The sequence below is a fragment of the Herpailurus yagouaroundi genome, unplaced genomic scaffold (assembly GCF_014898765.1).
Source record: "Herpailurus yagouaroundi ecotype Mexico unplaced genomic scaffold, PumYag 77, whole genome shotgun sequence".
In the NCBI taxonomy this organism is placed as follows: domain Eukaryota; kingdom Metazoa; phylum Chordata; class Mammalia; order Carnivora; family Felidae; genus Herpailurus; species Herpailurus yagouaroundi.
In genome coordinates, this window is record NW_024412388.1 from 24,198,988 (window position 1) to 24,226,590 (window position 27,603).

The 27,603-nt window shown below is 38.5% G+C and overlaps 1 protein-coding gene across 1 annotated transcript in view; it reads right to left on the reverse strand.

Moving 5' to 3' along the window:
- Positions 1-312: 312 nt before the first annotated feature.
- Positions 313-27,603, reverse strand: part of PTP4A2 (protein tyrosine phosphatase 4A2) — a 30,284-nt gene continuing 2,993 nt past the window's right edge. Inside the window, exons 2-6 of the mRNA XM_040467742.1 lie at positions 13,430-14,128; positions 9,798-9,890; positions 5,077-5,207; positions 1,896-1,970; positions 313-1,074 (exon numbers count right to left, since the gene is read on the reverse strand). Of these exons, the coding sequence (XP_040323676.1) occupies positions 966-1,074; positions 1,896-1,970; positions 5,077-5,207; positions 9,798-9,890; positions 13,430-13,525 (504 nt within the window). The 5' untranslated portion in view covers positions 13,526-14,128 and the 3' untranslated portion in view covers positions 313-965. The remainder of the gene's footprint in view (positions 1,075-1,895; positions 1,971-5,076; positions 5,208-9,797; positions 9,891-13,429; positions 14,129-27,603) is intronic.

Consider the following 27,603-nt stretch of genomic DNA (forward strand, 5'->3'; position numbering starts at 1 on the left):
AAGCAAAAGTTTCTGGGATACCTACTTAGCTTCATTGGTTGGAAAAGAGAAGAATTCGACTCTCAGCTAAGTTCTCTGAGAAGAAAGACTCTTTTTAAAATGCCATTTCCCCACTAATTTACCAAAACAAAACCAAAACAAAAGGCTCTTGGCTACGTTGCCTAATGTTGAATAGGGTTTTCAAGAAAAGAAACTAACATGAACACCCCATCATCAGTAAAGACTAAAAACCACCTGGATCATATAATATATATGCCACTGCTTTTGTGTGTGTGTGTGTGTGTGTGTGTGTGTGTGTGTGTGTGTGTGTGTGTGTGTTTTGTTTCTTTTTTTTTGTTGGTTTTTTTGTTTGTTTGTTTGTTTTTTCTAAAAGTGCCCAGGTGGGCTTAAGGCTGCCAGACTGCACACACGTCTACAGCAACAAGGGCTTCTCCTATTCCATCTACAACTTGTGTCGGGGGTGGGGGGTGGGGGGGATGGGGAAAGAAGAGAAGAGAAAAATATACGCCCACCACCACCAAAAAGAAAAAGAAAGAAAGAAAGTCCCACAACAGGGAGACCTATGTGCCAAGCATAATGGAAAAGTGTGCTCCCCAAACAGATGGTTCTGCACAGGCTAATGTTCTGCTGGTTTTCCTTAGAGACCTAGTTTGAAAAGTTAAAAAAGACAGGGGATTTTGATATAATTCAATTCTGACAGAAATTCAAACTCCAACAATTAGGAGCAAACTCATCCTTCACTGAATTAATCCCTTTTTTCTTTCTTTTTTTTCTTTTCTTAAACATTTTATTCATGTTATAGAGGGATTTCTTTTTTGCTTTTTTCCAATCATTAGGAGAGTGGTTGAGGAGTACTGAATCCATCGCTACTTTGGTGACACAGTTAAGATTCCAGATTCACATTTCCAGGTACCAAGAGTTCCCTCTAAATGCACAATCAAGTCAGCCTTCGTTTACACTTCTTTCTACTGAACACAGCAGTGCCCATTGGTGTCTCTGACACGCAATCGCATCTTAGGTCGGTATTTCTCCAGGTAAAGCAGCTGTTTGGAATTGAATGCTCCCCTTCTTTTTCTGAAAATACAAGAATGACAAACTTTATCATGTAAAAAAACTATCTGATTCACTGAAATGCATTATTTATGGCCTAAGGCTTTTCTAACTTCACGCTGTGAAAACCAGAATATTCCTTGTACAGTATCACTTCTTAAGAGAAGGGGCTGATGAATGACCAAGTATTAAATGAAGCAGCAGGCACAGATGGCATTCCTTGAAATATGCCACCTTCCTAGAGCTGCTACCATACATTTCATGACCTCTTGTCACAGTCTTTTCTTTTCTTTTTCTTTTTCTTTTCTTTTTTTTTTTTTTAAGAAAAGGCTGAAAGGGAAAGGACAAGGTATTAACTGCCAAAGAATTCTGGACAACAAAATAACATGGCCCATTATTCCAGACTGATGCCAAGATTCTGTCTGGGCACTACCATCCCGATTTTGTGCCTGAACAGGTCACTTAAGATTCTTAAGTGATTAACTGCTCCTCTATAGATTCTTCCTTGCCTCTTGGTCATAGTTGCAATTGGAAGGTGTTTTGGACATCCACTAAAAGAGTCACTCGATCTCTGAGGCTCTACTACCTATTCATTTTAAAGATTCCTAGATATTCAAGTCATATTGGACAGATTCTTTAGCATCCAAATTTGCCACCTAACTTAAAAAAATCTTTAAATGTGGGAGCCAACAGTACTATTACAAGTTTATCACTTTTGATTTCTTCGATCAAACAGTATTTTAAACCAACAAGTTACTCCATACTACAAAAGGGTACTTTCCGTAATTCCTTCTTCTTGTATGGTCTTGCTTTATGTGTTTCTGAACATAAAACTTCCTACTCACTGTCTTATAAACTGAACTGCATCTTCATACTTCATTCCACATTCAATCAAAGCAAGTGCAACCAGCACGGGTGCCCTATAGAGAGAAACGCATCTGTAAATATCCACAAGTCTTTGGAATTGAAGGATTTTTTTTTTTAACCCAGGATTACATATTACCAAAACAACATGAAGTTTGAGCTTCCCTTTTTTTCCGTGTACTAAAATAGCTGCTATTTTCCTTATACAAATGTCTGTATCATGATAAGGTCTATGGTGTTACCCACTTTTAGTAAAGCACTAAATTCTACACCTCGTTAAGAGATCTTTATTTAAAGCACCATCACATTAGATCTCAAATTTTCACATTATATGTCATCAAAAATTCTTCATTGGCCTTTAACCAGTACTGTAGCAAAATAAGTGAACAAGTGTGTCATCCATACTAAGCATCTCAGAATTTTCATTACAAATCCATTTTAATATCATTTCCTCAACAAATACTAAAAAGGTGCTACATTTCTTCAACAAAATCCTTTCTGTGAGCTACGAGAGTGTCAGAAAATTGGTATTTACAAACAGTTTTCTATATAAGTATCTTTTTTTTTTTTTTTTTTTTTTTTTTTTTTTTTAACATCTAACAAGGGACGTTGAGGCCTGAGCAGGTCCCAACCTGTCCTTGGTTTGGAGATGCTATCTGCCTCATAAAGCAAAGGAGAGGGTTAGTCTTCTGGGAAGACAAAGTTGTCTCCTCTGAAAAAGCCTCCTACATAGTTGGATTTGGCATCTTCCAGGAATGGGAAGGCAGGGATTGGGGCCTAGGGAGTCTGTGTTTTCAGCTGAGGGAGAGACAGAAGACTGGATCCTGATCAGAGAGTCCAGAGTGAGATATAGTTACCTCCAGGACTCGTTACTGTGAACCCAGCTTGGGCTTCATGACAGTCACAGAAGCAGACTCCTTAACAATAAAATAATACACACAAAAAAAATCTAACAAGGGAAATGATGTTTGAAAATGTCTACTACCTGGGACCGCAAGCTGGTACAGCCACTCGGGAAAACAGCATGGAGATTCCTCAAAAAACTAAAAATAGAACTACCCTACAACCCAGCAATTGCACTACTAGGCATTTATCCACGGGATACAGGTGTGCTGTTTCGAAGGGACACATGCACCCCCTATGTTTATAGGCGCACTATCAACAATAGCCAAAGTATGGAAAGAGCCCAAATGTCCATCGATGGATGAATGGATAAAGAAGATGTGGTATATATAGACAATGGAGTATTACTCAGCAATCAAAAAGAATGAAATCTTGCCATTTGCAACTACGTGGCTGGAACCGGAGGGTATTATGCTAAGTGAAATTAGCCAGTCAGAGAAAGACAAATATCATATGACTCCACTCATGAAGACTTTAAGAGACAAAAGAGATGAACATAAGGCAAGGGAAACAAAAATAATATAAAAACAGGGAGGGGGACAAAACAGAAGAGACTCATAAATATGGAGAACAAACAAAGGGTTACTGGAGGGGCGTGGGGGGGGTGGGCTAAATGGGTAAGGGGCACTAAGGAAATCTACTCCTGAAATCACTGTTGCACTATATGCTAACTAATGTGGATGTAAATTTGAAAAAATAAAATTAAAAAAAAATTAAAAACTATATATATACAAAATTGCAACAAGAAAAAAAAAATCTACTACCTGGCACCAACTTTGGACTACCTGCTAGAATAGGTACTAGTTACAAAACTGCCAAGTCCAGTTAGAACACTACCTTCACCCTCAGAATAAAGACTGAAGCTTCTGACCCTGAAGAAGAAACTGTAAGACACTGATATGAAAAAAAAGGAAAACAGCAAACAAAAGGGCTAAGCAGAGGTAACAGCCTGAGTCACCACCACCTTGAGGCAACAGCAGCCTGCACTAATGTTCTGAGTCAAAGTGCACGTCATAAACTGGCATTTAATCTGCTGCCGATGAGAGTGTTGCGGCACCATTCCACACAGTGCTCCAGGAAAAAGGCTTTGACATCAACATCATTTTCATTCTCTCTACATCTCCTTTCAGGAGTTTGAAGTTCAGCCATCTTCTCTCCACCTATTAACTTCCCATTCATCTCAATCCAAAATTAACCCCATGTAGATTCTTCAAAATCTAAAATTATTTTCATTTTGTTGCCTATTTCAAAGACCTAAACCTTTGAATATGTGAAATAAGGGGGCGCCTGGGTGGCTCAGTCAGTTAGGCATCCGACTTCAGCTCAGGTCATCATTTCACGGTCCATGAGTTCGAGCCCAGCATCAGGCTCTGTGCTGGCAGCTCATGGAGCCTGCTTCAGATTCTGTGTCTCCCTCTCTCTCTGCTACTCACCACTCACACTCTCTCAAAAACGAATAAATATTTTTTTAAAAATTGAATATGTGAGGGGCGCCTGGGTGGCGCAGTCGGTTAAGCGTCCGACTTCAGCCAGGTCACGATCTCGCGGTCCGTGAGTTCGAGCCCCGCGTCAGGCTCTGGGCTGATGGCTCGGAGCCTGGAGCCTGTTTCCAATTCTGTGTCTCCCTCTCTCTCTGCCCCTCCCCCGTTCATGCTCTGTTTCTCTCTGTCCCAAAAATAAATAAAAAACGTTGAAAAAAAAAAATTAAAAAAAAAATTGAATATGTGAAATAAGGAGAAGGAAAAAAAATACTGAATTAAGACCATATTTTTTTTTTTAATTTTTTTTTTTCAACGTTTATTTATTTTTGGGACAGAGAGAGACAGAGCATGAACGGGGAAGGGGCAGAGAGAGAGGGAGACACAGAATTGGAAACAGGCTCCAGGCTCTGAGCCATCAGCCCAGAGCCTGACGCGGGGCTCGAACTCACGGACCGCGAGATCGTGACCTGAGCTGAAGTCGGACGCTTAACAGACTGCGCCTCCCAGGCGCCCCAAGACCATATTTTTTTTAACTCAAATAAGATAATTACATTGAATCAGTTTCAAAACAATTTCTGAGTGATCATCTACTAAACCTATTATGGCATTAGAATCAGACAACCAATGAAACACAAAAAGCTGTCTCAAGAAATCTACACCAGTTTTTGCTCTCATTTCCTTTTCTTTCAGGCAATTTAATATTTAGTGTCATAAATACAAATTTCTACCAAAGTGAAGTTTTTGATAATGAATTCACAGACAAAAAGGAAGAGCTTACCTTCCCAATCCTGCAACACAATGCACTGCAACACAGCAACCTGGCTCTTCACGAAATTTGGTTTTTAACAGGTTCAGCCAATCGTCTACTATCTGATTAGGGGGTGGTGCTCCATCATCAAATGGCCAATCCTGGAAAGGAAAGATCTTTTACATTAAATTGTTATTTTCTCCAGGATAATATCTAATGCAGAATAGCTGCATAGTACACAGCGGGGATTTAAGTGAACTAACTGTACTTTATATACCTATTCTTTTTTTTTTTTTTTTTAATTTTTTTTTTTTCAACATTTATTTATTTTTGGGACAGAGAGAGACAGAGCATGAACGGGGGAGGGGCAGAGAGAGAGGGAGACACAGAATCGGAAACAGGCTCCAGGCTCCGAGCCATCAGCCCAGAGCCCGACGCGGGGCTCGAACTCATGGACTGCGAGATCGTGACCTGGCTGAAGTCGGACGCTTAACCGACTGCGCCACCCAGGCACCCCATTATATACCTATTCTTAATACTGCAATTCTGATCACTATTGAAAAATGATCCAAGACCAAAATTCCTTCTCAAATACATGAAGTCAGCACTGTAAACATCTAATTTTATCTTATGGAGATCTTTTATCAGAGTGATGAGAAACCAGTGTTCCTCAAATATTTTATCTGAATAAAGCAGTAATTAGACATAATAGAGAAAACTATAAAACCGAGACAAAGTAAGAGAGGATAAACACCTGTCAGTATGATGTAAATGTCCACTCTGGCAAAGAATACCATCTGACCTGTACAAATATTTTGAGGATTATCCCCTGAAATAGCTCTAAGTTATGATGTCTTTCCTTTAGAGGAAGACTCTCAAGAAATCACCAGTAGTTGGCATATCGTAACAGAAATATACTACCATCTTTGTGCTTATATATTAAAAAAAAAAAAAAGCCAAGTAGCAAATATTTTTAAAAGTTCTGCCTAAATTATACATATCCCATTTAACAAGCACAGTACCAGATGATAGGGTCCTGAGCAAATGGAGAACTTTTTCTTAAGTATCCCTTTCTCTTTATATTCGCCAATTTGTGCATTTTTAGTTTTTTGTTTTTTAAGTAATCTCTACACCCAAAGTGAGCTGAAACTCACAATCTCAAGATCAAGAATTGCATGCTCTACTGACTGAGGCAGCCAGGTGCCCTTTAGGTTGCTTTTTAATTAAGACCAACCCCATGTGCATTTATCATACAGGCAGAGGTTTATCTTCCTTTCTACCTAGCAAAAGACCTAAGAAACCAACATAAATCAGCTTTAAAGAAAGAGGGGAGGGGTGCCAGGGTGGTTCAGCTGGTTAAGTGTCCAACTCTTGATTTCGGCTCAAGTCGTGATCTCGAGGTACATGAGACCGAGCCCAGCAATGGGCTCTGCTTGGACAGCGAGGAGCCTGCTTGGAATTCTCTCTCTCTCTGCCTCTGTCCAGTTCACGTGCATGGTGCACACTCTCTCTCTCAAAATAAATAAACTTTATTAAAAAAGAAAAAAAGGGGGGAAGGGAATTCACATTTTGCAGTCTCTCTCTTCCATCTAGCTTCAAGGACAGAAATGCAAAAACACTGGGAATTTTTTTTAAACATAAGATTATCCTAATGAGATTGGATAAGGACACTTTAAGACACTAGAGAAAGAAAAAGAGAAAAGTGACAAAACACTAAATTGATTCTACACTCATGGGCACCACTAGAACATTTCATGTAGCCCATTAGCAATGACAACACATTATGTTTGATTTGTCAACTACACCCCATTATTAAATGGCTGTCAGTGTTGCCATTAAAAATGTCACCATAGAGTTTAACTGTAAATAGCAGTAAAACAAGTTAGTGCCTTAGTTGAGAGCTTATTTCCTCTAATACTTCCTAAAATGTGCCTAGTTAAGTAACAGTAATATGAAATATGCTTCACTTACTCATATAAGCAGTCTCTACCAAAAAAATCATTAAAATAATTTAGAATGGTCTGAACTTCAAACTGATGGACATAAATGAAACTACCATTATTAGTCTTTTCCAATATGCCTCTGATTTGTAAGAACATTAGTCAAGGATTTGAAAAGTCTTATTTTGGGGATATGCCCTTATAAAGTGTTCCAAAGTCTCCTCACCTACCAAAAGTAGATTAACGATCCACTTAAAATCTCTGTCTGGGAAAAGGAAAGAAATTCCAAGCTTAATTCTAAATGTTCTGGTTTTTTATAAGCTTAAATTAGACCTTTAATTTTATCTGATCACAGCTATTTGAAACAAAAACAAAACAATAGCCTAGATTTAAGGGCCTAACATAAATCCCAGCCCTACCATTATCTTCTACAAACTAGTTCAAGTTCTTTAGTTCATTTCTCTTTCATAAAGGTGTTTACCAACATTACTGATTCAAACAGACTATGGTCAACCCACAGTTCATTTTCTGACCCATGCCATCTGTCAAAACGGATTTCTCATCTGGCCACTGGAGATCATACTCACAACATAGAAAAAAGAACTTGTATTCAGCCTAGTTTCAGAAAAAAAAAATTTTTTTTTTTTAACACAGGGCTACATTTTATACAAGTTTCTACTTATTCCGCAGTGATTTACAGCCAGAGGACCTTAAAATCACTTAGAAATGGGAATGCAAGGAAATTATTACCATGCCATACTATTAAAATACATTTTTTTTTATAACATAATGCTTGGGGGCACCTGGGTGGCTCAGCTGGTTAAGCACCTGAATTTTGATTTCAGCTCCGGTCTTGATCTCATGGTTTGTGGGACTGAGCCTCAGGTGGGGCTCTGTGCTGGCAGCGCGGAGCCTGCATGGGATATTCTCTCTCTCTCTCTCTCTCTCTCTCTCTCTCTCTGCCCCTCCCCAGCTTGTGCTCAAGTGCACATATACTTCTCCCTTCTCCCTCTCTCTCAAAATAAATAAGCATTAAAAAAACAGGGCGCCTGCATGGCTCAGTTGGTTAAGCGTCCAACTTCAGTTCAGGAGTTCGAGCCCCACGCTGGGCTCTGTGCTGACAGTTCAGAGCCTGGAGCCTGCTTCAGATTCTGTGTCTCCGTCTCTGTGTGCCCCTCCTCCACTTGCACTCTGTCTTTCTCTCAAAAATAAATAAACATTGGGGCGCCTGGGTGGCGCAGTCGGTTAAGCGTCCGACTTCAGCCAGGTCACGATCTCGTGGTCCGTGAGTTCGAGCCCCGCATCGGGCTCTGGGCTGATGGCTCAGAGCCTGGAGCCTGTTTCCGATTCTGTGTCTCCCTCTCTCTCTGCTCCTCCCCCGTTCAAGCTCTGTCTCTCTCTGTCCCAAAAATAAATAAACATTGAAAAAAAAAATTTTTTTTAATTAAAAAAATAAATAAATAAACATTAAAAAAAATTTTTTAAACAAAATAAAAAATAAATAAATGTTAAAAAAAAAAAAAACCTAATGCTTGGTTGTTTTGTTTTTATGTTTTCACCAAAATGAAGGCGAGGAAACTTTACAGATCAGATATGAGACAGCTGACTTACCAAGAAGGCATTTATTTCCTTTGCAACTGACTTTCCAACCACGGATGACCAATGCATTAAGACTACAAAAGTACCTCTCAATAAATAACCTTGTACCAATATCTTCTTTATTACTTTTTTCCTAACCAAATACTTACAACACCACAGTGTCTTCCGACAATCAAATCAAATAGCTCTAAGACACCTAAGACTACAAGGTCATTTCATTACATGCTCTTGCAATTTAGACAACTATTTAGGGGAAAATAGCCTAATGCTCCTGTTTCTGATACATGAAATAGTGTATTTAGGGGCTAAGGAAGAACTTAAAATAATTCCAAGCACTTTATGCTCAAACTGAGCATAAATAAATCTAATCACACATGAGCTTGTTAGAAACCCACCAAAACGTGTCAGAACCTATGCTGATTACTCTAGAGCAAGATGCCTTCTCCCTCTCCCTTCTTAACCTCTTCTCCAACCTTTTTTTCCCCTAAGTTATCCACAAAACATTAAATAACAAATAGTATTTGCAAAGTGAGACAGAATACAGCTGACCCTCAAACAACATGCATTTGAACTGTACAGATCCACTTACATGCAGATTTGTTTTCAATAAACAGAGTACGGTACTTTAACGTATTTTCTCTTATTTTTTCTTAATGAAATTTTCTTTTCTCTAGCTAGCTTTATTGTAAGAATATAGTACATGATACCTATAACATACAAAAATACGTGTTAATGGACTGTTGATGTTATTAGTAAGGCTTCTGGTCAACAGTAGGCTTATTAGTAAAGTTTTGGGGAAGTCAAAAGTCGTATGTGGATTGGTGTCTCTAACCCCACATTCAAAGGTCAACTGTATTTCCATGTGACTTAATTCCTGATGGAAATTACTTTCAGCTAGATTCACAACAGTAGCCTAGAAACAAAAACTAAATATTGCAATAATTTCCTAGAGAAAACAAAATCAAATTTCCATTTTCTTGAAATAAGTGTACATTAAATTTTGCTTTTCATTTGTTGAAAATACTTTGCATATATAGACTTTAAGGGCACAAATGAACAAAACTGCCAATCTAAAAAGTTTAAAAGACTGCTATCAACGTTGTACCTCCTATAAGCTTAAAAAGCATACTGAATGTCCAGTTTTCAAAACAGCTATGTTTAAAAGGTACTACTAGTAGTTCGTAATGAAAAATGAAAACACTACACACTCACTAGAACGTGGATTCCTTCTTTTTCAACTGGAGCTTTATCATATGTAGCATCACAAACTCGAACCAAAGTTGTCACTCCATACTTCTTAAGTTCCTTTGAAGAAAAACAAATATAAGGGAACTTACTTTTAGAATCTGCAACCAAAACTTTAAAAGCATACAATTACGAATTGAAGCAATGAGACATCATTCTCAAAGATCAAAATCATTCTCATTGTGGCAACATATAGAATGGACACTCAAGTTCTTAACGGAAGCATCACTATGATTCACCTTTATAAAGGGCAGTTTGGTAACCTGTCACAAAACCTTTGAAAGCAGACACACACTATGACCTAGAAATTCTACCTCTGAGAATTTATAGTAACAAAGTAATTAAATATACACCCAAGACTTAGGTACCAACACGTGCAGCATGGGCTGTTTGGAATGGTAAAAAGGTAGAAACATTAATGGTCCAAAAACAGGGGAACAGTTAAAGAAAGTATGGCATGGGGCGCCTGCGTGGCTCAATCAGTTAAGCGTCCGACTTTAGCTCAGGTCATGATCTCGCGGTCCACGAGTTCGAGCCCCGCGTCAGGCTCTGTGCTGACAGCTCAGAGCCCGGAGCCTGCTTCGGATTCTGTGTCTCCCTCTCTCTCTGACCCTCCCCCTGTTCATACTCTGTCTCTCTCTGTCTCAAAAATAAATAATAAAACATTAAAAAAAAATTAAAAAAAAAAAAAAGAAAGTATGGTACATCCATACAGAATACTGTGACAGCTATAAAAATAATACTAAGAAGGCTGGGGGGATGATAAAATATAATGTGATCCTATCTATATGAATGTAAGCGAATATATACATATATGTAGAGAAAAACATCCAGAAGATAGGTATTAAGAAGAGTTAAGTATTTTTAAACTGTCTTTTAAAAAATTTTTTAATGTTGATTTTTGAGAGAGAGAAAGAACCTGAGCAAGGGAGGGGCAGAGAGAGGGGAGACAGAGGATCCGAAGCGGGGCTCCGTGCCAACAGCAGACAGCCCAATGTGGGGCTCAAACTCATGAACTAAGAGATCATGGCCTGAGCCGAAGCCAAAGGCTTAACCAATGGAGCCACCCAGGCAACCCTAAACTGTCTTTTGCTTATATGTATCTTCTGATTTTTACATACTAAGTACCACTGCTTTTTTAATTTAAAGAAACAAAAAGTGGGATGCCTGGCTGGCTCAGCTGGCAGAGCATACAACTCCATCTTGAGGTTGTACATTCAAGCACCATGTTGGGTACAGAAATTACTTAAAAATAAAATCTTTAAAGGGGCTTCTGGGTGGCTCAGTCAGTTGAGTATCCAACTCTTGGTTTCAGCTCAGGTCATGACCTCACAGTTTCAGGATTCGAGCCCCACATCTGGCTCTACGCTGGCAGCACAGAGGCTGTTTGGGATTCTCTCTCTTCTTCTACCCCTCCCTTGCTTGCATTTTCTCTTTCGCTCAAAATAAATAAACCTAAAAACATTTTTTTTTATTTAAAAAAAATTTTTTTTTTTTTTTTTTTTACATTTATTCATTTTTGAGAGACAGAGAGAGACAGAGCACAAGCGGGGGAGGTGCAGAGAGAGAGAGAGGAAGATACAGAATCCAAAGCAGGCTCCAGGCCCCGAGCTGTCAGCACAGAGCCTGATGCGGGGCTTGAACTCACAAACTGCGAGACCATGACCTGAGCCGAAGTCAGACGCTTAACCGACTGAGCCACCCAGCGCGCCAAAAACATTTTTTTTAATGATTAATAAATAATAAAATATTTTAAAAAATAAAAGGAAACAAAAGTAATTTTGAAATTAAGATTAAAAAGTGGTATCATGTTACAAAGCCAACAAACATACAATTATAGCCAGAAGCCTTGCTCCTTTAAAAATTTTCCTCCAGGGCGCCTGGGTGGCTCAGGCAGTTGAGTGTCTGACTTCAGCTCAGGTCATGATCTCACAGCTCATGAGTTCGAGCTCCACGTCAGGCTTTGCACTGATAGCGTGGAGCCTGCTTCAACCCTGTGTCTCCCTCTCTCCACCCCTCCCCTGCTCTCTCTCCCTCTCAAAAATAAACATTTAAAAAAATTTTTTTAACAAATAAAAAATGAAAATTTTCTCCAGTAATGCCTAATCCAGTGACTACCTATCTTCAATGGGTCACCAACATCTTTTTATAGTTGCAGGACAGTGGCTTCTGCCACTCTTGGAGTCTATGGCCAAGGAATCCACAGGCTGAAAATAGTATCACATAATTCAACCAGGCTTAAAGGTGACTGAACAAGCTAAGGGCACACAGGCCTGGAATCAACTTACACACTGTGTACACACAGTTAAGAAGCTCAGGGAATTGTAAGTATAAATATGCAGGAACAGTGATATCCTACAAGTGTCCATCATTTGGTTAACTAAAGGGTAAAAGTTATTCTAATTGCTAAAGGACTTTATTTTTCAGAGAATGGCCTTCTTCTAAAACAGACTCAGGAAAGTTGTTGCTATTACATGGAGTCAGTAATTTTAAAACACTTCAAAATACAAATAAAATCCTATTAAAATGAACTCCATAGTAGCCATTCATTGAAAGGTTATGGTACAGTTTTTTATAGTAAATATTTGTGTCCTTATGAAAGTCAAAACCTCTTCTGAACTCCATTTTGCTATCTGTAAAATGAGAGGGGTAGATTTAGAATCCCTAGGAGTTCATCCAGCTAAGTTTACTCTATAAATACAGCAGAGAAAATGAAAGATCTGACATAAAAATGTTACCTATAATACCTTTCCTCCCCATAAGGTTTTGATCCTTGTAGATGATAGTTACGACTGATAAGTAGTTCTGGAGTAGCTTTTTATCAAAAGTGGCTAGAATATTTGAGGCAGACCTGGATTTCAGGGTCAGAGACAGTTCTACTATATGTTGTGTACCTCTAGCCAAATTACTAAATTACCAAATTGCCTTGAACCTCAATTTCCTCATCTGTAAGAGGAAGAAAATAACAGTACCTATACCTCATAGGGCTATTCTGAGTAGTAAATAATATAACGCCTAAAACTGCGCTTTTTTTTTTTTATAAGACTGATTATAACGTTGGGTACATACTAAGTATTCAATAAATATTATTTTTATTATTAAAAATCTGACAAAAGAACTGCTAATTATGTAGAAAGGATATTAAAAAAACCAGCACTAGACAATCTCCCCAAACTCTGTAAGTGTTCTTTTAAAAAACTGTTGTAGGGGCGCCTGGGTGATTCAGCTGGTTAAGTGCCCAACTCTGGATTTCGGCTCAGACCATGTTCTCAAGGTTCGTGAGATCGAGCCCTGCCCTGGGCTCTGCGCTGACAGCACAGAGCCTGCTTGAGATATTCACACTCTCCGCCCCACCCCCCTCTTTCTCTCTGTCAGCCCCTCCCCTGCTCACTCTCTCTCTAAATAAATAAACTCTAAAAAAAAAATTGTTATAATTAATTCAACCCAATTTAAACAGAGACTGGGAAGGATGACCACCCACATTCCAATCACAGAAATAAATGGCTTTGTGGTAAGAGATTTCTTTACTAATGGTGTTCACTTATAATGGAACTTTACCCATAAATCAATCCAAAAAGTAGACCATACTACAATCTTACCTCTGTGAACTTGTTGAGGGTAGCATTGGTAGGGTTGTGAGTTATCAGAAAACGCATGTTCTCATAGGAAATCTCCACAGGGGCTGGACGGTTCATTATGGCAAATAAAAAGTGTGAGAGTGCGTGTGTAGGTGTGATGGGGAAAATGAAAAAAAAAATCAATAAATCTTGAAATGTTTCACAGCAGAAAACATTAAAAAGACCACTAAAATGCCTAGTATCAATCAGTGTTTTCTCTATTCAACTTGTTTATTCTTTAAGAAGCTTCTCTCTTCAAGGTAAGCAGAAGTATTTAGAATCCACTTGAATCCAAATTCAACTTGGGCCTCAATGTCTGCAGATGGATACCTTCGGACTCCAAAAATTCCAACTACATACAAAACTGAAGTAGCCTTTACTACATTTAGGCACTAGTGAGACAAGTTAAAAGTGTAGGTTGCTTTCCACTTTTGTTTACTTGATGCTTAATTTTACTGGAGTCATTAAAAGAAATATGCTTGCAATAAAAAAAAAAAAAAAAAAAAAGCCAACTGTTTCTGAGGCCAGTCTCGGTGTCCAGAGTCTTCAAGGCAATGTTAATTATGGCACATAGAAGCCCCAAGCTCACTTGTCAGCGAAAACGCTGTGCTGAGCCTGGCAGAAGTCTGCCCTCACGCTCAGAATCGCCATAAATGTGCAACGTATATTCCAACGAAAAACCTAGAGGAGAAAAGCAGAAGTAAAATGAAGTGGAGGTTGACAGCATAGTAAACATGATGCTCAAAGTCATGAATACATTCTCTGTGAGCCCAAAGAGCTCTGAAATGCTGAAATGCCACCAAGTTTTAATTACTGTCATCTATGAAGACTAGGATAAAAATGTATACCAAGAGTTTTAAAAGTCCAAAATTCAAAAGTGTGTTTTTTCTTTTCCAAAACGGGATTCAGCAAAATTTCTGTGTCAATAAGATTATTTGTAACTCAAGTCATTTTTTAAATGACTGAATTTTTAAATTCACTTAAAATAGTTATTAAAAGATCCTTAAAGAACCTTCCATCCATAGGCTCTTTGTAAAGTTCACAGCAATCTTATTCTTCTGCTTTGATGGTTAAGTCTTTCATATACACACTTTGCTTAAAATAAGATACATCTGTAAATGGATGAAGGATATTTACCAAAATTTCACTCTGAGGACCGAATTCTTTCTATCCAAAGGATATGCAATGGCCCCCAATTATAACACTAGTCCATAAAGTACTTTTTGAAAAATTAGCTTATTTTCCTCACAACTCTGAGTACTTATTGCTACCTAGAAGGAATGAGGAAAGAGCATCAGAAAAGTGAAATAACTTGTCTAGGTAAATGTCTTCTGTTAATCCAATGTTTTTCCAATGTACCACACATAATGCCTGCTACCTCAACTAATGCATGAATCCCATCATCTCATTTCTAGCCCAGTTTACTTCTTTACTATTTCTCACATCACATCTCTATCTCAAGAGTACAAAGCATCTAAAGGTCATTGATTCACACAGCATTCTTCTGCCCAAGTATTAATCCATCCCCAAGACAAGGCAAAAAAGTGGCAGAATTTTTTAATATTATTTTGGGCCTGCTGCTTTGAAACACAGTAACCTTTATAGTCAGCTCAGTCAGAGTATCAAGATAATCATCAATTGCTCTGAGGATGCCTGGCTGGCTCAGTCCGTAAGGGTTTGGAAGTGAGGATTTGGGAGTTGGAGCCCCACCTTGGGGGTAGAGATTACTCAAATAAATAAATAAATCTAAATAAATGAATAGCTCTGGAAATAGGGACAGGGTCTAAGTTCTTTCACTTGCCTCTTCTCAGCCACCAGTAAACGCTTATTTAGTAGTCTCTGAAAAGATGATTTGACCAGATAGAAAAAGACATGGAAGATAATGGCTACAGAACCATTTTCAGGAAGAAACTAAAATGCATCTAAGAAAGAACCTAAGCTTACAAACTTTCAAGCCTATTCTATTCACAAGTCATCTTTTTATGATATTCTTATGGCACTGTATTTTGTTGTCACTGACATACTTGTGACTATATTAACCATGGACACAAGCACAAAACACATAAGAAATCCAAAATGGCATTCTAAGAACTTCAATACCTCAGCAGAAGTTATACACTACAGTAAAAACATGAAACTTCTATACTCAAACTAAGAAAAACAAGAATATACACCACCACTTTCCCAACTCCTAATTCTAACTCTAACCACAAAACACAGCCACCTTAGATTACACATTTCATAGAGTACTACTCCCTGTGCAGTCAAGGAATTTTAAAGCTACAAGAAATTTAGAGAGCAACTACTCTGACCTTGGGGGGGCGCGGCCCCCCCCAGGAGATGATGTTTGGGAGGCAGATTAAAATGACTTAACTAAGACCACATCCCTAATAAGTAGCAGATCAAGGACAAGAACCCAGATCTCCTAATTCCATTCATGTTTCCAATTTTGACTAGGAGGAACCCACATATTTTTCAAGTCATAATTTTTTTCATGCAACTGTAACTTTTATTCAAATATCTGCTTGGATGTTGATCTGCAACTCTGTGACCTTAAATAAGGGGAGAAAAGATTATTAAAGTAACCACTCAACAATGGTTTGCATGCAGTGAAAAGCAAAACACAAGGAAATTCTAACCTATTGGAATCCCTTTGGTTTAACGATGTTATCACAGCTAATATGTGTGTCAGCTGAGGAAAAGCACTGAAAGGCCTGCTTTGTAGGGATGGCCAGGCTTAAAAGGTTACAGCTCTAGCATTAAGTTTTCTACCTAGTCTCCAGTGTTTGTCTGCTCAGCAAACAAAACAAATGTTATCCCATCTTACTCCTCCAACTTCATTTTAGAAGGACCAGTTCCAAGGATAAGGATAATTCATTATTAGATTTTCAATTCTTAACACCATACTGAGATCCCCAGCAAAGGAATTTCTGCCAAATGAAACAGTATGTTCTATCAATGTTAACAGATACATGATAAAAACAAGCTTCTGCTCCTTCTTCAGCCCCCCTCCCCAGTTCAACTACACATCAACAGTTAAATGCTCTTGCACCTGTCAATTCAGATAAACTAATGTTAATTCCTGTAACAGACATAAGAACACAAAACAAGCAGTTTGAAAAAAAATCATAAACAACTCACCACAGCTGGAAAATACTCAAAAGTTACAAAGGCCTGTTATTTCAGCATAAACTTAGCACCTGCACATCTTACAGGAAAACTTTCTTCTAAAACTGTCTCACTGGCATTAATTAAGTAATGTTATCTTTTAGAGAACTTAACTTTTAAAATGTTGAATTTGGGACATTTCCTATACAACATTTCCATTTTTAACAAAAGATGGTAACTTCACTGCAGGATTAGAAGGAATGGTCTGTGACAGAAAAATCCATTTGAATTTTTTTTTTTTTTTTTTTTTTTTTTTTTTTAAGAGACAGAGACAGAGCAGGAGCAGGGCAGGGTCAGAGAGAGAAGGAGACACAGAATCCGAAGCAAGCTCCAGGCTCTGAGCTGTCAGCACAGAGCCTGACCAAGGGCTCAAACTCACGAACTGTGAGATCATGACCTGAGCTGAAGTTAGAAGTTTAACTGAGCCACCCAGGTGCCCTGCAACCGTTTTTTTTTTTTTTTTTTAATGTTTATTTATTTTTGAGACAGAGAAAGACACAGCATGAGCAGGGAAGGGGCAGAGAGAGAGGGAGACACAGAAAGTGAAGCAGGCTCCAGGCTCTGAGCTGTCAGCACAGAGCCCGATGCGGGGCTTGAACTCACGAACTGTGAGATCATGACCTGAGCCACCCAGGTACCCCCCTGCAACTGTTTTAAATTAAGGAGACGAAGAGAGGAAAGAGGGAAAGAGAAAACAGAATAAAGAGGAGACTGGAAACAAGCAAGCAGAGGCCTACCAAGCTACGATAGTGTACTGCCAGAAAGACTAAGTCAGTAACACAACAGAGACTACTTAAAGCTTTGAAAAGCGGTGTATTAGAGTTTAAATGTCCTGTGTCAAGTCTAGTCCTAACATCTGCTTAGATGAGAATCAAAAACCAAAATACATGAAATTATACACTAACCATCAGTTAATCATGGTATATTCTTAAAAAGGAAAACCATGCCGAGGTTAAAAAGAATAAAACACATCTATGTGAAATATGGAAAGATGGCTAAGAGACTAATAAGTGAAAAGAGCACATGATAGTATGAACAGTATATACAGAAATACCTGTGAGTGCTGTATAGCTTTCATACCCATCAATTATCTGGAGAGTTACAAAGAGGTAACAGTGGTTGTCTAGGGGGTGGAAGGGACTGGAGCTGGAGGCCAGAACTCTGAATTACTCTACCATAATACATACCTTTTGAAATGTTTTGTTTTTCATATATATATATATATATTCATATATATATATATATATTACTTTTATAAAATTCTAGGGTACGGGATGCCTGGGTGGCTCAGTCGGTTAAGCATCTGACTTTGGCTTAGGCCATGATCTCTCCATTCATGAGTTCGAGCCCCACGTCAGGTTCTCTGCTGTCAGCACAGAGTCCACTTCAGATCCTCTGTCCCCTTCTCTCTGCCCCTCCCTTGCTTGTGCATACACGAGTCCCTCTCTCGCTCTCAAAAATAAATATACTTTTTAATTAAAATAAAATTCTAGGACGATAAAGATCCCTACAATGATTTACAATTTACGTTCTCAGGGCACCTGGGTAGCTCAGCCCATTAAGCGACTAACTTGATTTCAGCTCAGATCATGATCTCACAGTCGTGAAATGGAGCCCCACATCAGGCTCCACGCTGGACTGTGAAGCCTGTTTAAGATTCTCTCTCTCCCTCTCTCTCTCTCTCTCTCTCTCCCCCTCTCCCCTTGCCCCTCCCACACGTGCATACTCTCTCTTCCCTCCAGCCCCCCAAAAACTAAAAACTACAATTTACATTCTCAACAGTGCTATAACCATAGGATTACAAAGAGCCTTAAGAGAGAGCTAGTCACTCTGTCCCAGGCAGGCCTGTACCTACACAATTCCAGACAGTTTTCTTCTTTGTTAAAGATATGAAATTATTGGGGCAACTGGGTGGCTCAGTTGGTTAGGCATCTGACTCCTGATTTCAGCTCAGGTCATGATCTTAGTGTTTGTGAGATTGAGCCCCAAGATGGACCCACGCTAACAGCCTGCTTGGGATTCTCTTTCTCCCTCTCTGCCGCTTCTCCCACTCACACATGCATGTGCACTCTCTCTCAAAATAAACAAACTTTAAAAAAAGTATTAAATTATTGAGTAACATTCAGGTTCCTCTTTGGCAACTGTAATTCTAAGTTCAAACATAAATGAACAGAATTTGAGGGCAACCCAAACTTACTAGGCATCCTTTTAAAAATGCTGTCAATCCACGCACATCAAGTTTTCCACTGAGAAATTACCCCCATTTCCAAATTAAATAATACAATAAACCCTCTAATTTGATGGGTCACACCAGTATTCACCAAATTAAAACAGTAAATTATAACATAAATGCACAATAAAGAATTCTAGACCTAAGAAAAAATCTAAGAGCAAAGGTCTAGAAAAACAAGCAAGCATACATTTACTGTTGCTTTTCTTACCAGAAATTCTACAGGAAGTCATGCAAATTTGAGTCAGCTTGCTTTGTACAAACAGGCAACATGAAAGCATTATACTGCATATAAGGCTAAAACCTTGCAACAATCTCTTCCTAAAACAAATTCATCTCACTTCAACAAAGACACCAGCACTTCTCTTAAACTAGAAATGAATAATCTGTCAACAGTAAAGAATTCCTTCTTCTGAAGAGTTAAGACATCCTCCTTGCAATTTGGCTAATTAACAATTTATTAATAATTCAAGTGTATATTAGACATTTCCGATGCGTCATATACTTTTACAGATGCAGCAAGAGCAGTAAACAAAAATTCCTGTCAGGGTGGATCTTATATTTTAGTAGGCAGAAAAAGACAAACTATGCCACTGTTACAGAGGAAAATGCAAAGTAGGGGAATCTACAGTGCCAGAAAAGAGAGGGATTCCAATTTTAAATAAGGCTATCAGAAAAGGCCTCACTGAAAAAAGTGACATTTTATCCAAGACCTGGGGATGTGAGCCAAATAGATATTTGAGGGAGCATTCTAGGCAAAAGGGATTAGCTGTTGCAAAGGTTATGAGGTGGGGCCATGCTTGGAGTGTTCTAGGAACAGCAAGGGGGCTAGTGCCACCAGAGCAGAGAAGGCAATGGAATGAATAGGGTCAGAGAAATAAGAGAGCCTTAAAGGTCAATGTAAGTATTTCGGTCTTGTTCCAAGAAAAATGATAAGGTTTCAAGGAAGATTGACAACTTATGTTTAAAAAGACCACTCTAGCTGCTATGTGGAGACAGATAATACGAGTAGTGAGGGCAGAAACACGGAGATCTGGTAGGAACCACTGCTAGCCGTATCAGGAGAGAAATAGCTTGGACCATGGTAATAGCAGTAGAGGATAAGGAGGGATCAGCTTCAAGATATACTTTGAGGTAGATCTGTCCAGACTGGATGTGGGGTCTGTGAAAAAAGAAGGCCCTGAGTAACTCCAAGAACTCAGAGAAGCCTAACTTAATATTCTGAGTCTATTCAAACAATGGACCATAAAATCACCACAACACCATGCAAGAAGAGTAGGGAAACTCTTCTGTATCGACTGCATCCTGACCATTTGTGGGAAAATGTATCTTAAAGACTTGTTAATTAAGGAGAACGCAACTTCGCTAATGAATCTTCTAGTTACCTGTCTCAAACTGAAATCGTACTCTTCTTTCATACCCTACCAACTCATCAGAGCCTTGCAGAAACAAGTTCTACTCTCTCTGCTACTTTGTTCATCCCTCGATGGTTGCCATTTATCAAGCTAAAATTGTATACATCTGGATCCGTGAACTTAGACAATTCAAATTAATGTTAGTTCCCCTCCCCTACTACAGTGGCAGGGAGTTGATAAGAGGTATCATTAAATTCTACACAAATTAGGATCCAAAATATCTGTAAACAAGCTAAAAATACCAGGATGCTTCTTTACTGCTAAAAAAAAAAAAAAAAAGTTTCATAGTTACTGTCTTGGTTATTCCCACTTTTCCACTTCCTCATTTAAGGAGGGAACTTGAGAATCAAGTTCCAGTACAGAAATCAATAATCACTTATATAAAAAGAAATCATGACCTTGATGGTGGGAAAGTATCTTAACATTTCAGAACCAGCCTGAGATACATGGCCTGCCACTCAGAAAGGAAAGTCATTAACCAACAATCGCACCTGCTTCTGAGAACAGTGACCGTTATTTACTGAAGTCCTGTGGGCTCTGTTCCCACTCAAATGAAAAGGGAGTGGTTTTCAAATTTGTATGTGCCCTAGTGATTAGAAGTACTTGTCATTTTCTAGTAATTCTTACCTCTACAAATAACTATAAGATGAAAACTGCATTAAATATCTTCAATACCACACTTGAAAATATTTACTTTTCAATTTTGTACTTTACTGTTTCTCTAAAAATTAGCAATTCTCCAGCTGAATTTCTTTTCCCAAAAATGTTATTTTTCCTTTAAATTTAAATAAAATTTTAACGGTGGTAACAGGACTATGGCCAGTTTTCAGTTTTTCCAAAATAGTCATTTGAGGGGCGTCTGGGTGGCTCAGTCGGTTAAGCGACAGACTTCAGCTCAGATCATGATCTCACAGTTCGTGGGTTCAAGCCCCAGGTTGAGCTCTGTGCTGACAGCTCAGAGCTTGGAGCCTGCTTCAGGTTCTGTGTCTCCCTCTCTCTGTGCCTCTCCCACTCATCTGTCTCTCTCTCTCTCTCAAAAATAAACAAACATTAAAAAAAAATTTTTAGGGGCACTTAGGTGGCTCAGTCGGTTAAGGGTCCGACTTCGGCTCAGGTCATGATCTCACGGTTCGTGAGTTCGAGCCCCACATGGGGTGAGCTCAAGCCCCACTGTGGCCTCTGCACTCCACACTCTCTGTCTCTCTCCCTCTGCTCCTTGCTCACTCGCGCTCTCTCTCTCTCTCAAAAAAAAATTTTTTTTAATTTTAATAGTTATTTGAATACTGGTAATAACATTAAAAATCCTAACAGCACAATTCTAATATTGGGCTTAATCTTACTGATTTCAGTAAATCTTTTGTTATTTTTTATTATTATTTTAGAGAGAGTGTATGAGCAGGGGAGAGGGAGAGAGAGAAAATCCCAAGCAGGCTCCATACTCAGCTGAGAGCCCAACGTGGGGCTTGATCTCACAACCCTGGGATCACGACCTGAGCCGAAATCAAGAGTTGGGACGCTTAACCAACTTGAGCCATCTAGGCAACCTTTTAAATCTTTTAAAAGTTAAGTTAAATAGCTCTATTAAATTGATTCTATTTATTCACACTTTTCCTTTCTAGGCAAAGATATTACGGCTATCATCTTCACGGGCTTTGCGTTTAAAGACTTTGGTTTACGTGTACTTTAAGACTCCCAATGTTATAAACTTTAAGTTCACTGTTTTCCTAAATAACTGTGGTAACCTCTTTTATATAAAAATAACTATCTCATGGGGCGCCTGGGTGGCTCAGTCGGTTAACCAGCCAACTTCGGCTCAGGTCATGATTTCGCAGTCCGTGGGTTCGAGCCCTGCGTCAGGCTCTGTGCTGACAGCTCAGAGCCTGGAGCCTGTTTCAGATTCTGTGTCTCCCTCTCTCTCTGACCCTCCCCTGTTCATGCTGTCTCTGTCTCAAAAATAAATAAACGTTAAAAAAAAATTAACAAAAAATAATAACTATCTCAAATTCAGCAGCACTCCCGTATAATTAAATTCTAATATTTGTTTTTTTCCTTTCTTACCTCCTTTAACCTCAAAAGACTAAGTAATTTTCCTGGAAAACAATTTAATAAGTTTTAATCATTTTAATTTAGTTTCCAACATCACTATATGTACATTAACCCAGAGCCACTGAATTGATTATTTCATTAATAAAGAAATACATTTGAGGTTCTGAACTTCAACTGTAATAATGCAAATTCAGTAGTGAAAATCCAGAAAAAAAGAAGAAAGAAAGAAGAAAGAAAATCCACAAGGACACCTGGATTCATCCTGTCAACACCACTTTGAAATATTTTCTGAGCTATATCAGGACAGTTAGAATGACTGTAACAGCTGTGAGTTCCCTGAGGTTGCAAAATAGATACTTGGGAAAAGGTTATTTGAATCACCTTTCAAAATAACCTACAGCACAGGAGCAGCATGCAAAGTAAGAACTTCCAGGCTATTGTTAGCATTATTTAAAATATATGTTTCAGAGCTGAGCAGTTTATGGGTCAGCTTAACTCTTTCATTTCCCCATTTTGTCAAATATATTGAACATTATTTAAAGGTCCTGTTTAAATATCCACCACTGACAGGGAGGGAAGGAAGCTATGCACAGGATACAGAATAAAAAACATTCCAAATTACATCTTGTCAGCATAAATTCTTTTGTTTGAGCCCCAGAAATTTTTCTGCTGTTAGGGCATTTTGGTCCAAGTTTCCCCTAAAACCGGTTAAGTTACACTTCACTTCCTCTCCTAAACTTGCTTTTTATAAATTACATTGTACTTCACAGCCATCTCTCTCTGTGTACTCACTGTAATACAAGATAGGCAAGAACCCAAATCATTCTATTTGGAGCTGCCAGTGGCCTTTTAAAATATACTGTCCTCTGTCCCAAAAAAAATAAATAAAAACGTTGAAAAAAAAATAAAAAAGGGGCGCCTGGGTGGCGCAGTCGGTTAAGCGTCCGACTTCAGCCAGGTCACGATCTCGCGGTCCGTGAGTTCGAGCCCCGCGTCGGGCTCTGGGCTGATGGCTCAGAGCCTGCAGCCTGTTTCCGATTCTGTGTCTCCCTCTCTCTCTGCCCCTCCCCCGTTCATGCTCTGTCTCTCTCTGTCCCAAAAAAAAATAAATAAAAACGTTGAAAAAATAAAATATACTGTCTACCCACCAATTGTCCATTAATGGCTTGATGTTTATTTTCATAAAACACAACATTCACAATCTTTAAAAACCATACGGTGAAAGCAGTTGTTTCACATTAAAACACGAGAGTGAAGTAAAAATGGTGAAATACCTCTATAACACCATGTCAAGGGATTATTATTCTTTGCTCACCAGTTTAGGTCAACATGGATTCACCTTCCTTCTCTTCCAACTTAAAGAATGCAAAACGTACTTTCTCGTCCTCTTCCTCCAAATGCTTACTGAGATGGGGGACAGTATGCCACCTCTGAATGATACTAAAGTGCAGCATATCCAATATAACAACGAGCCTTTGTGGAGCTCTTTGTGCACACCATACAAACACTATCCAGGATCAAGAGCCTAAAAGAATCCACGTGGGTGAAAATATTTGATGAGGGACATTAAAATTTCATATTAATGCCACATACTTTGAAGACACAAAGTAAGTATGAGTAGAATGGAGGAAGATTACGACTTCTGAGGAAAGGTAAAACTTTTCTGACAAGACTGTAGAAACAGTGAAGGGCCATGGTAGCATGCCTTGAGAAAGGAAAGGAGTCTTTGGTTAAATAACTCCAGGAGGCCTTGACCATGCTGAGAATTTCAAACCAATCTGAATGCAATAAAAGCTTTTAAGAATTTAAAAGTAGGAGTAGTAGTCAGGGAGTGACTCTTTACTCAATGACAGAAAACAAATACGTCACATTGGTGGACATCTTCTGATCTACCGAGCACGTCCATAGTTACAAGCTTCACCAAAACAGACTCTCAACTTACTAACTCCTACCTCATAGGTGAATTATTTTTCCTAGTAAACAGAGAGAGGAGTTTAACTAAATTCTACTTGTTGACGACCTCCAAATGAAGATCTCATTTCACTAGAAAAACAATTCAGGGCATAGTCTATGACTTAAATTTGGACTGCTTCTCATCTTGGAAGATCTAAATTATTTGAGTAACTTAAACCAATCACCAAAGGAAACTTGTTTGCATCCACACGTGTGGAATGAAGAATAATGTCACTAGAATCTATTGTTTCTCCATCATATCCTTCTCAATTTGCTGACAAACCCTGCCGATGACTCATATCCTTCTGCACTAACCAGTCATTCTGCTCCCTCATGAGAGGCTTTTCATAAATAATGGAAAGTAAAAAACATCAATTTGTTTTGCTGCTAAAAACAGTAAATATCAGCATATGTCTATAAATCCAATTTACGGATACTGTGTTGATACAACCTAGTGAACGTCTCCTATAAGACTGCTCAAATCTCAACTAAAACTAAAAGAGGACTACAAGAAAGCAGACTGAATTTGAATTCTTGTCAAAGGATACATTAGTTAAGAGCCAACATTTTTGACCACTGCAGAAATAAAAACACAAAGTAATTTATCTGATCTGCTAAAGCAAATATATCATGTGTGCATTTTATGCCAAAAGAATTAACATTTTCTGAGAAGAATGAAATTTCAACCCAAAAATACTATGAAAGGAATTAAATATCTCTAAAGGTAAAGACCATTCTAATGGTCAAAATATTTTTTCAAAACAGGCTCAACTAGAAAAGAGTCACAGAAAAGCTTAAAATCCTCTATCGTTTAAAAAGGCAATGTTGTGCAACGTAAATTTATATTCAAATGATGAAATTTAGTTTCTAGGCCCCTTAAAATGAAGTAGATGCTGTATTACAGAATGTATGGGTAAGAAATCCATGCAGGCAAACAAAAAACATTTGTATTCAAGTAACAAAAAACTGTTGGTATAATCTGTCAACTCCTCACAGTCATTTTGTCAGGAAAGATTTTGTGCCCTGTCAATCTATGCTGATTGAACAGATAGTTCAGGGAAAACCACCGTAAGACGTGCAGAAGGGTCATTTTCTGACCCAGGTCCTGTTAACTCCACAGGGTAACTGTGGAAAGTGGACAGAGCCCACAGTGCTGTGCAGCTTCTTTCTTAGAGGTGCTAGACTAGTGACAATTTCCATTCAGCCCACATAGATCTCCACTACTCCAAGGAGAGAAAACATACATACAATACCTACTTGGGCTCTACATCAAGCAGTCCTATAGGGCTCCAAGTCCCAAGACAGTGGCCAGATGTCAAAGGAGCTAGAGAATGTGGTTCAGTCAGTAAAACAAAGGGTAACTAGAGAAAGCGACCCGACACCTCTATACATATATACTAGCCCTAAGGATGAAAATGGATAAAAGGCTCTTCTAACATTCCAGATTAACAGACTCAAATCACCATTTCCCCCCAAAATTTGTAACTGGTGGTATCCATTGTTCACTAACAAACCCAAGGTACAAAATTATGTGAACTGTAACATCACAGACTCTTGCTTTATCTTAGAAAATAGTCATCAGTCTCTACATAACCCAACTAGTGTCTTAAGAAAACTCTCAAAGCAGCAATATCACCAAAAGAGCAAACAAAAAATATGCAGGTAACTGAAGTATCCTTAAAAAAAAAAAAAAACAAGAAAAAAAGAAACCCTAAAAACTACATTTCAAACAAAAGGCCATCTGCTTATGTATTTAAATTTAAGTTCATCTGCTTATGTACGTATGTATGTATGTATGTAAGTAATCTCTCTACCCAATGTGGGGCTCAAACTCATGACCTTGAGATCAAGAATCACATGCTTCTCCGACTGATCCAGCCAGGTGCCCCAAGGCCAACTTCTTTAACATCTACTTAACTCCTATATACCTCCCTATAAAATGACCAGAGTTAACTCAAAAATCAAGTTTAGCCAGAGATTTAAGTACCTTAAGCCTCAAGGGGAATTTTTTTTTTATCCACTGCCATCTATTTACTGATACTCTTTAACTTGGATTCCAAAACCTGGGATTCAACAACTGATTCTATAAATCAATTTCTTTATCTGTACAATTTAAAGAATGCCACTTACTCAAAGGATTATTATGAATTTTAAGTAAGATTTATGATTCAGCATACGTAAGATTCTCAAGAAGGGAATGTTAAATTTATTTTTTTTTTCAATGTTTACTTATTTTTGGGACAGAGAGAGACAGAGCATGAACGGGGGAGGGGCAGAGAGAGAGGGAGACACAGCATCGGAAACAGGCTCCAGGCTCTGAGCCATCAGCCCAGAGCCTGACGCGGGGCTCGAACTCCCGGACCGCGAGATTGTGACCTGGCTGAAGTCGGACGCCCAACTGACTGCACCACCCAGGCGCCCCGGGAATGTTGAAATTTAAAGTGTAATAATGTTGGACATCACAAGTATCCTATGACCTCAAAATCTCTACCACTGCCCTACTCAATAAACATAACTAAATCTACCACGTTAAAATGATGGATCTTGATATTCAGTTGCTCAAAACGTTTAAAGATCCCCAACTTCTATAAGTAGTATAGCTGATTATACAGTACTTGAAGAAATCAATCTAACTTGGGTTTCACTCGTTAACTTAAGTTTCGCTCTTCCAAGAGCAACAGCTAAAAATTTATGTACTGCCCCTCTGCATCTTATCTGTAAATGTTTTTTCTAGAGGCTTCACTGGTTAACAATCCCATATTCCAACAAAAAGGTACAGTATAAAACCCTGTTAAATGAACCTTTACTAAATTTCAACTTTGTCTCAAAATCATAAAAAGTTCTATAACTATTACATACAAAACTTCTACCTTTGAAAGAAAAAATGTTAAGGGGCACCTGTGTGGTTGTCAGTTAAGCCTCCAACTTCAGCTCAGGTCATGATCTCGTGGGGTCTGTGGGTTCGAGCCCCACGTCCAGCTCTGTGCTGACAGCTCAGAGCCTGGAGCCTGCTTCCAATTCTGTGTCCCCCTCTCTCTCTCTGCCCCTCCCCCTGCTCACACTGTCTCTCTGTCTCTCTCTCTCTCAAAAATAAATAAACATTAAAAAAAAGTTAAGACAAATTGTTAAACAAAGAGCTAAATCTTAAGAAAAACAAATCTATTTTACCTCATTTCACACAAATATCTTTTCAAGGAAATATGAGACTTTCAAACTTTTTAAGAAAGTTATACACAAAAGCATTCAAACATTTACTCTTCCTAGTGCCACCAAAGTTCAATGATGTTGTAAATGATTTCTGCCTATAAATTTGGTTCGTTCAAATTAAATATTACTAGACTGAC